Consider the following 16100-nt stretch of genomic DNA (forward strand, 5'->3'; position numbering starts at 1 on the left):
TGGAGATTTTAATAACTTTTCAGTATTGAATTTCTTTAAATATATATTCGCCATTTCTGTTGGAACAGCAAACTTAAACTAATTAATGCAAAGAAAAAAAGTTTATTGATTTGATATGAAATTTTGTTATTCCTCAGCCTAGTCAAGACATTTCACCTTGTTTACACAAATCAGGAATGGTTTTAGACAAGATATTCGACCAATTAAACATCGACTATTCGTCTTCTCATAAGAATAATATGTTAATTTTAAATTTTTGTTGTACGTTTGGACCATCAAAAGCGTGTGTATTGTCTTTGTTACTTTTAAATCAGTCACTGCAGCCTATATGTGGCACTTAGTGGTAGATTGATCATGGCTAGAGTCCCCTTGCGGTCAGACTAACCAGGGAAAGTCTTCGTAATTTCCCCCTACATGTAAAGCAAATTCCATCCTACATGTAAAGTAAGTTCCATCAAAAAGTCCTCCACAAAGGCACCCAATATTATCCAGCAATCCCCTTGTCTTCTGGATTGGGTTTAAAATTACAAGTCTACGGAGTTGAAGACATTGATAGTCGTTAACTCAAAATTGGTTCGACTTTTCAATGACGGTTATAAAATAAAATAAAATGGTTTGTGGAACACAAAAAAATTAACGTTCGATTATTAGTTCGAGAACTATTAACTGTTAAACTTGTAGTTAAGAGTCTCATGCGGGTCTTTTTGCATGCCGCAGGATAATAATATAGGAGTGAAATTTGACGTGATGAAAAGGACAGTTTTGTTTGTATACTAAACTAATTTTTTCGCAAGTAATTATGCTTTTAAGTGCTCTCTTGCATTTTGTTTTATACCGCAAAATCTGTAACACTTAAAAAATTTAAATTATTAAAAAGGTGTCTAGAAAAATGTACAAGGAGTTTAATGGAATAAAAAAAAATTCGATTTCATTATCTATGTAAGAATTATTAACTATTAAACGTGTAATAAAAACCTATTGGAAGCTAGTGTAAATGGGGAGTCTGAGTTGGAATATAAAGTGCAATATCTTAGAAATCATGTTCATGTCATGTACTAAATCATGTTATGTGATAATCATAAAGATTTTATACTTTTATCTCATAAGACGCAATTGTTTTATAATTTTGAACCATGTCACTCCCTTAACTGAAATATCTGGCAGTAAAATGTTTGAAAATTCGCAAAAAAAAAAAAAAAAAAAAAAAAAGAATTTTGTTGATATATATTTGTCTTCCTTAATCACTTTGGTTCATTTTGATGCTTTTATTTCTGCAAACTTGTGGAGCAAACTTGTTACAAATATAACAAGATTAATAAAAAGTGAAGTAGATGTAGTAATAGTTATTTTCTTAAAGCAAGAAGATATTTTTTAAAATTAAACCAATTTACAAGCAAAACTGTATAACTACTTAATCTTATATATGATTCCGGCAAAGTAGGATATCCGGCATAGTATGTAATTTCTAAGCATTGTATACAGCACCCAAAATCAACCAGCAAACTGGGAAATTATTAAACATTTCTCACATTGCCTAGGCGTTGTATGCAATGACAAATAACTAATCAAAGTATAAAACATGATTATTTCATGCAGCTAATAAATATGATTGATATTTATTAGTAATAGTTGAAAGTAATTTTTTAGTGCAATAACTAAGTTTAGATTTTATTTAGTTTTCTTTAACAAGAAAGGCATAAATGATAAGTAATCATACAGTATACTAATGAATCAACCGGGATAATAACCTGGATTATCAATTGCAAGGTATTATAACCTACACCTATGTTATCAACAAGAAGTAGCCTATTAAGCTGATAAAAGTTAATAGGTTAATAAGTCTCACGAAAAATTGATATATTGAAAATGGAAGCTATTACTTTTCTTTGAACGTCAACTCAGTAATATTAGGGAAAAAGAAAGCGAAGGGAAAAAATGCATTGTTCTTCCTCCGTGCTTCTCATATTTCATATTTTACTGAACAGCATTTGTCATCGTTTTTATTGCCTATGTAAAGCATAAATTTCATACTTTGCCTTTAAATACGAGGTATTTTATACAATTCCTAGACATTTCTGATATTGCCACTAACATATATGTACTTATATTGATAAATTGTCGTTGCAAGTAATTTTTTGTTAATTGAACTTTAAAATCCAATATTTACATATTAAAACATAAGAATGTTTTGTCCTTTACTTAAAATTTTTTTCTTCAACGACCGATCTACCTGGCAGCTGTGTGTTATTAATTTTTTGTTTCTTTTTATTTGATTTGTAGGACTCCATAAACATTTTCTCTAAGTTCATGGATCTCCAGAGTTGCACAGAGCACTGGCTAAGATAAGAGGAAAAAGAATACATCTTAGAAATATGGGTATTGATCAGAGATCATCAATAACTGCCACAATCAAAAAGAAGTCTTCCCGAAAAACAACGTCTCAATCATCCAGACTAATGCGTTCCACTGCTAATAAAGTATGTTGGTGTCAAAAATGAAACTGAAATAGCACTTATTGTTCTCCCTAATGGCATCTCTTCCTATTTTTCGTGAAAAAGTAAATGTATGTTTTGTGGGTACACTTTTTTCACTAAATGTTTTCTATAAGCAACGCTTTTACTGAATTGTTAAACAAAAACGCAATCGAATTATGATGTGGGTATTGTAGTTAATAAATGTTTTCTTTTAATGTCTGTTTTGCAAAAATATGTAAATAGAAACATTTACAATTTAGTCCACGTTCTCGGGCATTGTTTTGTCACTTCTTTTTGTTATTTTTTATAAAGAGTATGTAGGGGCTTAAGTTTATTAATGATTCTTTAGATCTTTTATAAAGGATTCTTTTGATCTTTTATAAATGATACTTTTGATCTTTTAGTAATCATTCTTTTGATCTGGGTGAAGAAATAATAAATAGATTAATATTATAATACTTGGTTTAGCTTCAACTGACCATTTACGGACAAAAAATATTAAGTATCTCACAGGGCTCGAAAAATTGCCCGTCCGCCCGTCCTCGGGGGTCAAAAATACCCCGCGGGCAACAAATTTCTCGAATCCAACGTCCGCGAGGACGGCCATTTTCCCGTTAATGCTCGTGATATATTTTCAATTTTTGTTATCTTACAAGAGTCTAGCGCCTCACTTCTAAAATGACCCTCTAATCTCGAAATACAGCAACATACTGCGCATGGTGGAATTGATGTTTTCTCTGTCTGGGAGTACTGCAGCGGTTGAAAGGGACTTTTCAGCAATGAACTTAGAAAAAAACACATTACGTACTGGTCTTAAACAACAAGCGTCAACCGCAATTATGAACATCTACCTAAATGGAAAGCCTCTTTCAGATTTCTGTGCTGAAACCTCTGTAAATCATTGGCTTGATTGTGGAACTGGCAAACGTCGTATTTGATTCATTTAAAAAACGCAATACCATCGGATAAATTGACATGATAATTGACGGATAACTTGACCTTTGTTATTTAAATTATTTCATTAAAGAAATAAATAATTTCATTAAAGAAATACTAGGTTTTACTATTAGTAACCTAGTATTTCTATTATTACTATAGAATGTTATCCTAGTAACAACTAATTTATTGTGCAATTTATATAAATGTTAGTAATAAGTAAGAGAAAATTATGTTTTTATTTATTTAGAAGTGACGGGTTAATTTCAAAGGAGGACAGGTACATTGTTGGACAAGCCGTCTTCGGGGACGGGTATCACTTCTAAGTTTTTTCGAGACCTGGTGTCTCATATATCAGCCACATACACTGACTCGCATCAAAATTTAACACTAACCCCCCTAATTTCAATATTTTTATAAATTAGACTACTCTAAATATATTCTGAATTTAAATGGTTTAAAGTATTCTTCTGTCTTTACTAATTGAAAAGCTATTACAATTTTACCATGTTCCGCAATTTTTCGTGAATAGCAATTATTTTAAAATTCTTTTTCGAAAATGGTGTAAAAAGTTTGCATTAGGAGCCGCCAATCTAGCAAGGAAGGAACAAATACTACCAAAATCTAACGAATCGTCAGTGAAGACGGCTGAAGGGGAAAAAAAAAACTGATTTAGTTGCTGTGCAATACTTGGAGGACATGAAATCACCTTTTTATTCCTTTCTCTATTTTCTCAAGCAATCAAATGGATCATCCTTGTAACTATTACTTAACTATTTTTAACTAACAAAAAATACGATATATTATTAGTATTAATTGACAGACGAGTAAAGTAGACTATCCTCTACTAGAAAAAAAAACCTTATTTTAAATGTTATTATATTAGTTATTAACAATTTTTGACAGTCGTGCACTTGTTACAATTGTCTCCACTTACAGGGTCAATTGTAACAGTTCATAAATTCAACTAAAACATAGTTAACTATACATATTATTATAGTTGTGATCTATTTTTTTTATTGATCAAAATAGTAGTGATATTTTAGGAGTAAAAATGATAATGAGCAGAGACCTAAAGGGTTAAACTTTTAACTTTAATAAGTTACAAATTTTAATTTATGCTGTGAAAGGTGATAAATAAAATAATGCACATGCAACATAATATAAATGATATAGGACACTATTGGTGGTTCTTAAAGAGTTAAGTAATGGTTTGTAAACATAAGATTATTTATTTTCAGCTGTTACAATCGTCCCTTTACTTATTGTTACAAACGTCCCCAAGACGCCATTCCAGCTTCATTTGTTAAAAACAATGCTAGTTAATAACAAAACTAATATTTTCCTTTTGAAATGTTAATTAAGGTGTCCACTTACACATTCGGTTAATAATTTTTATCTGTTTAAACAAAATTACTTTGTTACAATATAATATTCAAATACCAAAAAAATACTTACGTAGCGTGAAAATATCTTTTGTGATGTAACTCTTTCAAAAGTACATAAAAATGGTTGCCAGCAGGGGTGTACATGTAGATATATTAAATACATCTTGTGCGCCACCTAGGAACCAAATCTAGAACCCGACACTCGAAATTTTTTGCTCTGTTACAATCGTACCCTGTTACAATTGGCCCCACTCTTCCCTAGTGATTCCTTAGATTTTGATAGAGTTCTTGTTCTTTTTTAGTTTAAATATTCATTCGCAGCCTCTAATGTGTCGAATCTCTGCGTTTCATTTTTGACATGGATTTCAAAATTATACATATTAGATAGGGCAGTATTTATACGCATCATCTAGCATAGCTGTAGCACCGATAAAAATTTTGAATTTAATAAAATATTTTATTGTAAGAAAGCAATATAGATTTATAAGCAAAATAAATAAAGCAATACAAATAAAGTAGTATAAATTAGAAAGTAGTATAAATAAAAAGTAGTATGAATTTTGCTTAGAATTTTTATCTTTGTACTGTTTGTGACGGGCGTTATAGCATAATATATTAATACTAGTGGGCTGCGCCTCCTGCTCGCTAACGCGCGCCAGCCCCCAAAAATTTCTACGCAATCTTATATGGTTTGCTTTGCAAACCAAGCTTGCTTCGCTCGCTACTAACTTAGGTACATTGCAAATGAACAAAATTCTAAGAATTCAAAACAATCATTCAAATCCATACAACAACTTTAAAAAAAAATTGTATTATAGGAAAACGTTTCTCTATATAACACAAAATCATAATGATCTGACGCCGTTTTCCATTATTGTCGGCGCATTTTTATTGACCAGAAAATCACGTGGTAGTATCCAGTTTTCCCCCATTCATTTCCATATTGTTTAGGTTGTCATCAGCAGATCACACTTGGTGAGAATGCTCTCTCGGGTTATTTCCGTTCTTTAAAGCGCTATATGTTGAGCCACCTCAGCTAGATTTGGCATGAGACATTTTTAGCGGCAATCATTGGTCGGTTTTCTAGCGTTGCCATTCGGGGAGTTGTAATGAGGCTTTTTTTGTCCCCGTGTAAGAGAAATATATATACAGATATTTCTTATGAAATTTTCGTTTCACATTATCTCTTTTAATTTGAACGTGTTATATTAGCTAAGAATATTATAATAATAATATTATAATAGTAATAATAATAATGCAATGCTTTTTTGAACAAGCGAAAATGATGAGTATTTCTTACATCGCCATTTTTAAAAAACAATAATAATTATAATAATAATAATTATAATAATAATAATAATAATATAATATTAATAATAATTATTATTATCATTATTATAGTAATAATGATTTATATTTATATAAGTAATTTTTAACTTTCAGAAGAAAAGATCAGCCAAACAAGGAAAAATAATAAAAGCTTTAGCAAAGGAATTTTTGGCGGAAAAAGTATCTGCCGCAGGAATTTCCTACATCGTGAAGTCTCGTTCTAGGTTGAAAAAGTGGATGTGGTTTATCGCTGTCACTGCTTCCATTTCTTTCATGGGTTACATGACATCCAATGTCATTTCAGAATATTTAGGATATCCTAAGATGCTTATAAGAGAAGTAAATGCTTTTTTTTCCTAATTTTTTTTTTGCAAAAATGTAATATGATGAATGATTCTATGAATGAACGAATAAATGACTTAATTTATGAATAAATAATTAGTTTGATTTATGAACGAGGGAATAATTTAAGCATTTTAACTTTACTTTTTCAGAATTTTATGTATATAGCTTAATTTTATTTTTTTAAAAATAAAATTTGTCATTTTAGAAAAAAATACTTAAACTGGTATACTCTTTTATATTTTAGGGGAGAATATATTCAAGACTGAGTTTTCCAGCTGTTACAGTTTGTTCTCTCAATCCAATAATGAATCAGTTCATAGAAGAAACTTCAATTGCTTCATTAATGAAACTGAAACGCATGCTCAGAAATGCAACTGACGTACCGTAATAAACATTTTTATTCAATACCTTTTTTAAGTACAATAGACTTCCATGCAACTGCATTATGTGTTACTCATAGCATATCAGCTCGTTGATGTTTAAAACGCGAAGGGAAAAAACAATACCATGATAATTTAAGTGAAAAAATTCTATCAGTAAAACAAAAGAGCGGAAAAAATATTGTAAGCTCAATATATCATGCAGAGAAATAGCTATATAAGGAGCTACTCGACTGTTAGAGCATATAAAAGCGTCATCTTTTTTTTTCAATGCTTGGCAAAATATGCCCAAACGGTTTCAACGCTTCAAGCTTAATTGTTGATTAGACTGACGAGTTAATCGTTTTCTTTTATTATTTTTAATTAAATCTATGAAGTTCTTTGTAATCGTTTGGTTAGTTGTTTTATTTTAGCTCGATGAAATGTTTTGAAGTGGGTTGGTTCTAATGCCGCTTGCCACACGGGCAAGCCTGCTTGGTGAAACCGAGCAAATTTAAGGCATTTTCATTTTTCAGTGGCGCCATCTATGGACAAGAATTCGACTTCTGCCACACCATACGTCACACCTGTTTAAAAGGCGGACGCATTCATACATCCATTCATTCATCCACAGATCGTAATTTTTGACCTGAATCAGAGAACGATTGATCTCCATCAATCCAGTACCCCCAGAGGTATTGATTTGTTATGGGAACATGGAGGATTTTGTGACTCGACAGAATTTCAACGTCCTTCAGTCACCAACTACACGGGGAGTCTTCGGCTGGCAGGGTTTGAACCCGTGAACTCTCGGACATGGGCCCAGCACCCTACCAACCAGGCTATCCCAGCCATGTTTTGAAGTTATTTGCTTATGGATGACGTGTGTTAATGAAAAAAAAGTACATTTTGTAGAGTAAATTAGGATTTATTTTAAATATTTTAATTTATAATTTTTTTCGCTCTTAAATTGATTTTAATGTTAAATAAACTGCACATGTGCACGATGGTATGTCCACTATTGATCCTTTTCAATTAACAGCACAATAAATACAAAAAAGCGCTATTATTGTAGATTTTTTCGCTGCTTACAGTAGAATTCATCATATGAATTTATCATTCATCGACCTACTGACAATAAAAGGGTAGTTAACAGAAGAAAATATCTATGTAGTTTAAACGTAAATATATTACCGCTTTTTCATAAAGGTACTTTTCGTAACATTTCAATATAAAAAGGCGGGATAAAATGGTCTAACTTAAAAATATAAATTTATCGCCCGTCAAACTCTGTACAAAGCATGGAGGTAGCGGGTTCGAATCCCACTGTTACATAGGATGTATCTTCGTGCTGTCCTTCTCTGTATAGTGCTATACGTCCTTCTATTTGATAAAAGTTTGTAAGCTTAAATTGTACACACAAGCCTGATGTAAATTCAATAAACCAAGTCTTTTGCAATGAGACCTTTAAAATGTTTGCAAAATTACCAAAAATTCTTAAAACTTTAGTTTTTAATTGTCTACTTCTTCATTAAAAAAAGTTTTCATTGTCAGCTCTGATTATTTTTAAGTCTTTGTATTTTACTTTAATTGATTTTTATGTTTTTTTCGCTCCAAAATATCTGAATAATTAAGTGCAAGTTTGTTATAAATAATTTCAATTTTGGACTTATTCATGAAAAGGAGCATAATTGAATAATTCTTACAATCATTTTTTTTAAATAGATCTCGCGAAAGGGAATCTGCATCTCTCAGAATATTATAATTGTGTTGTTTAATTTATGTTAATACTTGTAGAAATTTTCTTTCATAGGGCACCACGGTAATAGTCCCTTTCAAACATAAAAAGAATTTTATTTCGCATGTTAACTTATGGAGAATCATATGCATGAAATGTTCTTATTTATTCTATAATTGATTAATATTTTTTAATAATTTTCGTTTCATTTCATTCATTGAAATATATTCTATTGGACTTAATTACCAAACTTCAAATGTTTAGGCCGTGGATATTTTCGAAAATTCTAAAAATTCAATTTCACCAAAATACTTGCAACCTTAAAAGCCTACAATTCGGTACCTAATTTCAGTAGAATATATTCAATGCATGAAATGCGTAAAGCGAAAAATATTCAAAAGTATTTATCAGTATAAATAATTACTTAGGACTATTCGGTAATTGTTTTTTTGTTTTACATACTTCCGATTTCAAACAAGGCTCAATGTCTCTTTAACTGCTTTAAATTTTTAAATTTTTTTTTAAGAATTTAAATACATTCTTCATTTTTTAGAACTGATAGTGAGTATCAAGACAAGTGCTATCGAGATCCCCTATGTCAATGGTCGTGGTTTAGTGAAACCTGCACCTGTGCAGAAAGCCCTTGCACCACTGAGTTTTGCATTGCCTTCAATACTACCCATTGTTCGTGTTCATCTGTCTTCTGTAAACCAAGGTTTCGTGTTACATGCTCTGTAGGACCCTCAGCACTCGAAGGTAATTCCACCAATGCACGCCTCACGCGGAATTGTTATTGCTCCACCAATTCAGTTTACAAATCATGGACTAAGATTCCATTGCAAAATGAGGAAGGTAATTATTTTTCTTTGACATAAAAATTTCACAAACTGTATTTTGTTATTAACCATCCATCAGGCTTGTAGATCACCATTTTTAATATATATGCTCTTATTTCCATTAAAACTAAAATAAATTTATATAATACTCAAATTAAACATGCATTACTTCATGGTAGCGAATGTCAGCCTTGAAGCAAAACTGATGAAAATAAACTACTAATTTTTTTGAAGAAAAATACTCAGAGCCATCTTCGGAGCTGTTAAAGAAACGATGATACCCGAACGATGATACCCCAATGAGGTGGTGCACCATCTTGCTGCAAAAAGACATGTGGCTGAAGCTTTTCTAGTTGTGGAAATACGAAGGTATCATCGAATACGAAGGTATATGTGGGTATCATCATTCGTAGTTCTTTGACTGACCATTTTCCAGGAAGATGGATTGGGAGAGGAGGTCCAATTCCTTGGCCACCCAGATCACCCAATATAACGCCGCTGAACTTTTTTCTTTGGGGATTTATAAAGAACAATGTTCACAGGAGGATCGTGTCAAACATTGATGACCTCAAAGCCAGAATTACAACCGCAATAGCTTCTGTGGATGCCGACATGCATGCCGCTACCTGGCATGAAATTGACTATCGACTTGACATTCTCCGTGCGACGAAAGGGGCACACGTGGAAGTTCATTGACAAGGGTCATGAAACTTTTTGAGTCTATCTAACCATTTATGTTATTAATTTTAATCTATCTTTATTACTTTATGAGTTATTAAACATCAAAATGGGTCCGGGACTTTATAAACACCATGTATATTATTACGATTCATAAAAATCTTTTCACTTAACAAAGATATAAATTAATAATGAAATCATATGACTAATACTACTTCTGCTTATTATAGTTATTATTATTTTTTTAAAAGGACCTGTTCTCTAATTATGACGACTGGTACTAAAGGTATATTTTTTCAGAATTATTCAACTCTATATCTGACCCTGATGTGCAGAATGCCATACGATTAATCCGGAGCTCTAAAACTCAAGATTTAGCCGATATTGAAGATGCTATGCTACCCGCAACTCATGATCTTTTTGAATTTGGAATGAATTTTGATACTCTTGTTATAGCTTGCAGTTTCGAAGGATCTCCTTGTTATAGGCGGTAAACAGAATTTTCATCTTCTTACTAACCCGTTGATGCCTATCCCCCCAAAATTGTTCTATTTATGAAAAGCGTCAAAAGGAAAAAAAAGAGCAGTTTATATTTGTTTACACCAAAGGGCTGTTTTGTTCTGCTATATATTAGCATTTAAAAAACATTATGCTTTGATTTTCGATCTAAATATAAATATTTATATATCATTGAAAGATTGGGATAGATAGAGCTATCTAGTTTTTGCAAAATGAACTAAAAATTAAACTCAATGGCGCGACAGCCCTTAGAGGGCCAAGGCAGGAGCATATGTTCCGGTCAGGTGACCAACCGAATGCGGAATCCCCAGTGTTTAGTTCCCAAGTATGCTTGGTACTCATTCATCGACCCACTAAAGGGATGAAAGACTGAGTCAACCTTGCCCGGCCGAGGATCGAACCCAGGACCTGCGGCACGAGAGCGCAAAGCCACTGGGTTTGCAAAATAAATAGTAATAATAAAACACGTGTGGTACCACTTTTTTTCTTAGAAAAAGGAGCCATCTAGTTAAAAGAACGTTTAGCTTAAATATGTTAACTCTTCCTGTGCAGTGTAGCAAGTCTGGAAACACTAATCCAACAAATGTTGCAAACCACTGTAAATGTAAAACTAATTGCATTTAAACGCTTAGAAACCACTATTCTTCAAACAGCAAAGAGTTAAAGTATGTGGCTTAACTTAGAGCTGTCGCTTACTTGCTTGCTTGTGCTCTGTAATTTATTTGCTAACAATGCGCACTTGCAAATATACTGCATGACCAGAATTTTCAATCGAAATTTGATGCTCCGAAAAGGGTTTATTGTTTTAAACTATTCAAATCTCTCGAGTAAAATTTAAAAGAACTAGATACCTGTAAGCGACATCATCGTAGGTGAATCGCGGCATTCGTAGATTCAGAAGCCAATCAGGTTCAATACGCACGCGGGATGTCTCTTACGGGCATCCGATTAAATCGGATTTAAATTGCAAGGTTAGGCATAATAACTTCTATTTCTCGAGTTGCAAATATCCAATTAAAACATCAAGCAGGTGCAAAAATAGTTAATTGTCGAAAAAGCATACCTGCCAATTCTTAAAGAAAATGTTATAATCTTCTGAAAAATATTATTTTTGTTTATAATGTGGTTGAAAAATTTATGTATCGTGACTTTTGTTTTTATAATTTTGTATTTACTGAAATTTTGCTAGATATGTTGTGGTATTTTTATATGCTGACTAAATATAAATGTAACTTATTCTTAAGCTGTCTGTTCAATTAACATTTTAGAAATTTCAAAATTTTTAAAATGCTAATTTAATTTTTACCTGATTAATATTACGTAAAAGTAATCAAGTATGAATAAAACTTTCTAAGAAATAAACGCTTATTTAAAATTAACTGTATACTTCTATAACAACTTCTATATATACTTCTGTTATAACTTCTTCCTTTTTTTTAATCAATATTATTTTTTCTTTAGTTTTAAATCTCTAGAACAAAGTAGCAAAGGTTTAAAATGAAAACTTTATTCTATTTCTGTTTGGTTACCATTTGCGTGAGTAAGTTCCTTTGTTTATCATTTTAACTAAAGTCTTTTTTTTTTTTAAAGACTATTCACTCGGAATTGTCTAAAACTAGAAATAATTTGTTTAAATATTCCATTTAGTAAAAACAAAGTGTGAAGTATTTTTTTAAATAATGAAATCAAATTCCAATTATTTACCTAATCACGTCATTTATTGACTTACTGACGAAGTGAGACCCCTCGCGCTATTTATTTCGAACAAATAAAAAGTGACTGCAACAATATTTTGCTGCCAGTCTATTTTAGAAAAAGATGATAAATTGACAAGTACCACATCTTCTAAATGACAAAGCATTTAGTGAAGGTATCAGGTTAGATTTGGTAGTAAATAAGCTGGGAAGTTTCCTATCATGCTTAATAAAAAAACCTATTACCAGTTTTTATTTGGCTGTTTTATCTTATAGTTCGTAATTTTCAATAAATCGTACTCGAATGTGTTAAATACCCTTCTGCCTTAGAAAACCAAGTTGTTCTTTTTAACACTAGGTTTACGGACGTTTTTTATATACAAATCTCTACGAACACACGTCAATTTGACGCATGATGGAATATATCACTAGGTTTACGGACGTTTCTTATATCCCCATCTCTACGAAAACGCGTCAATTTGACGCATGAAAGAATACATATAATTGTGATTCTTAATTTAATAAATTCAATTTAATCGATTTTAATCCACCACTATTTCTAAATAATTCGTAAACTTATATAATTCACCACTTTATATTAGAAAAATTTAGTTAATAGTTATTTACCGTTTTTTTAAAATAATTTTAGCGTGTCTGGAGCAGTTTGCATCTCTGTACTTAGAAGCCAATGTAATTCTATACTATAAGAAAAAAAATTTAAATATGAGATATATGTTTATGAAATTTTCTAGTATTTTATTTTTCATTACTCGAATAACGAAGCAACTGAAATCTTCAAAATCTGAAATCAATTGACATTTTGTGTATGTTCTTTCAATTATTCTTTCTATTATGTTTATCGCTTGTTTCATTTGAGATAACGATATCGGATAACGGATCGAAGTATTGTTGGTACATTCCTATTTATTATTGATGGGATAATTGCATTTTTACTTATTGTCTAAATTACAATCGCGTCAAATTGACGCAATCTGTAGAGATAGGTATACCACAAAGAGAATTTCAATATTTCAACGCTTTTGAAGAAAATAGACTTCCATATATATTTGCTTCGATCTCTGGTTAAAAGTCATAACAAGAGATAAAATAAAAATTCAAATGGGTTTTAAAATTTTCCTTACAAAACTCGAAATGCGTCTAAATGACGTTTCCCGTAAACCTAGTGTTAACCAAACTATCTTTGTCTGGATAGAAACAGCAAATTTAATTGGAAAAATCATGTCAAAGCAATTATCAATAAAGCCCAAGTAACCTGTCACAAACTAAAAATTCTTAACTTAAAAAAAAAAAATAACGCTTTCTTTACAGCTCAATGACCCGTCCTATTCTAACTTACGCATCTTCAGCCAGGTGTAACATCACTCTGTTACATCTAACTCAGAAAATCTCCGAATAAAATACATACTCCGAAATATAACACAAGCAAGATGATTTATACGAAATAAGAATATACATCGCGATCTCAACATTGATTTTTTAGTCCATCGCAAATTTTTAAAAAAATATACAAATTGTGATGCCGCTCGACTTAAGGAAATTTTTACTTTTGAAAACCTGAAAGACATAAACTCCAGGCCAATGGCTTCTTATTTCTGTAGCGACACATCTTTATTTAGAATACAAAATATTTAATTTCCTCTTCCCTGCAATTTGCAATTCAGCAAGGCGGGCGACTAAAAAAGTAAGTAGAGGTTAAAAGTGGTAGAGACTATGAATTCATTTGTATTTATTTAATCTAATTAATAATTCATTCGATTTATTCTTAGCAATTACTTTCAATTGTGAATTTTGTTTATTTTTATTTCCAATGAGCTGCACAAGTGCGCACACATGAGCAGACCTAGTGCGTTCTCCAGAAGTGGTATCCACTCTTTCAGGACCACCACAATGTGTGAGATACCGTTGGCGATGTTAATTTGGACGTCTAGTTTCTGCCACACTAGATGGCAGCACCGAGACTCTTATTTGGATGCTAAAGTGCAGATTGTTCAATAGATAGAAAGTTCAATAGTAAACTGAAAGAAATATGTTACAAAGACTTTTCTAATCTTAATTTATTTAAATGGATTTTTCCTATTTATTAGTCACTTTTTACATTTTTAGTCACCCGTGGCTTCACTGATTCAGTTACCAGGAAATACCACCTCGAAATTAAAACTTCAAGATGAATGGGAAAAGGGCCGTAAACGCCATTACATGCGAACCACGCCATTTTCCACACCATTACATGTGATTCAATTCAAAATTTTATATAAAAAGCAATTTTAATCTAGCTTCTTGTGAGGTAACTTTCAAAATGTTGACGAAATTAATAAAAATTATTAAAGTTTTACTCTTGATTGTTTATTATCAAATTAAATAGTTGGCGAAAAGCGTAGTAGTTGGCAACCTTGCAAATCTGGAAATATAGTTCATATTTTTTCGGATGTATGAATTATACGTTGTAATTATAAATTATATTTCATATTCCTGATGAATTAAACGCAAATTTTGTCTAATCATTTTGTTGTCTTTTCAGGAATTTCACAGTTTTATTTCATCCGAAATTTGGGAAATGTTACATGTTCAATTACTTAGGAAGTAGAGTCCAACTGAATCAGAAGCCGATCAATATTTACAATTATGGAAGCAATAGTGGTAAACCATTTTTCTTATCATTATTTCCTTCATAACCATTAAGTGTAGAAAAAAAATTTTTTTTTTCAGGGTAACTACAATCTGGAAATTTTTTTAAAGATATTGCGAAATTTAAGAAAATATTTTTTTTATAGTGGCGGCGAAATTGAGAAAAAATTTATATATGTTTCAAATTAGCCGAATGTATAATTTTTTTGAGTTTTAAGCATGAATGAAAATATATGCATGAATGAAAATAAATTTCGGAATGTTTTTGTTGATATATTGTACACAATTAAATAATGAATATCTTGATTAAATTTGACAGTTCAGCTCCAAACAGACCTTCAAGTCTTAACTACCTGGTATTATCTCAGCTTCTTTTATATAGTTGCTTAAATAATTTATGCCTTTTAGTGACTAAAACTGCTTTAAATTTAAATTATTTAAACACAAACCTGTTATAGAAATGGGCGAGTCATATATGCATTCTCAGGGAGTCAGGGTAAAAAAGATAAAACTGGTAGACAAACTATTTTTATAGCAGTTTATTTGTGGCCGGGGTAATAATAGTTTGCATTATTTAATTCATCACTACTTAGTTCGAATAAAAAATTGTATAGTTACACTTTTAACTCATACGGATTGGATGAATAGATAAAGCAAATGCAGCAATAATAGCCATACAACCATTAATATATAATCAGAATATGTCACTTAAACTAAAGAAGCTACTATATACAGCAATGATCCGCCCAATACTTACCTATGCCTCACATGCCTGGACAACGATACCTCAACATCTACTGAAGAAATTAAACCAATGCCAAAACAAGATCCTTAGGAAAATAACCTGTGCAAGATGGTTCATCCGGAATACCAATATACATGCAGATCTCAAAATACCAACTCTATCACAGCATATATACAAGCTAAACGCAGATTTTTTCGATAAAGCCATAGAATGTAAAACAGCAAATTTTAATGAAATCTTTAAATTTGAAAATTATATCAAAGATAAAAACTACAGACCAATAGCTGCGCATTTCACCTCCGACGCCTCATATCATAACTATCAAAACAAATAATTTCATCAACCTTTCTGAAAATAACGTTTACTCATGCTGATACAATTCTGAACAACTCCAAAATCAAACAAGCACAGTT

At 31.3% G+C, this 16100-nt stretch overlaps 1 protein-coding gene across 1 annotated transcript in view; it reads left to right on the forward strand.

Annotated features, from left to right (window-relative positions):
* LOC107450540 (epithelial sodium channel subunit alpha-like) overlaps positions 1-16100 on the forward strand; it is a 71108-nt gene that overhangs the window by 30591 nt on the left and 24417 nt on the right. Inside the window, exons 2-7 of the mRNA XM_071183194.2 lie at positions 2281-2477; positions 6242-6466; positions 6717-6856; positions 9123-9421; positions 10384-10573; positions 14836-14954. Of these exons, the coding sequence (XP_071039295.2) occupies positions 2373-2477; positions 6242-6466; positions 6717-6856; positions 9123-9421; positions 10384-10573; positions 14836-14954 (1078 nt within the window). The 5' untranslated portion in view covers positions 2281-2372. The remainder of the gene's footprint in view (positions 1-2280; positions 2478-6241; positions 6467-6716; positions 6857-9122; positions 9422-10383; positions 10574-14835; positions 14955-16100) is intronic.

This window comes from Parasteatoda tepidariorum, chromosome 7, assembly GCF_982258835.1.
Source record: "Parasteatoda tepidariorum strain Cologne lab strain chromosome 7, Ptep-v5.0, whole genome shotgun sequence".
NCBI lineage: Eukaryota > Metazoa > Arthropoda > Arachnida > Araneae > Theridiidae > Parasteatoda > Parasteatoda tepidariorum.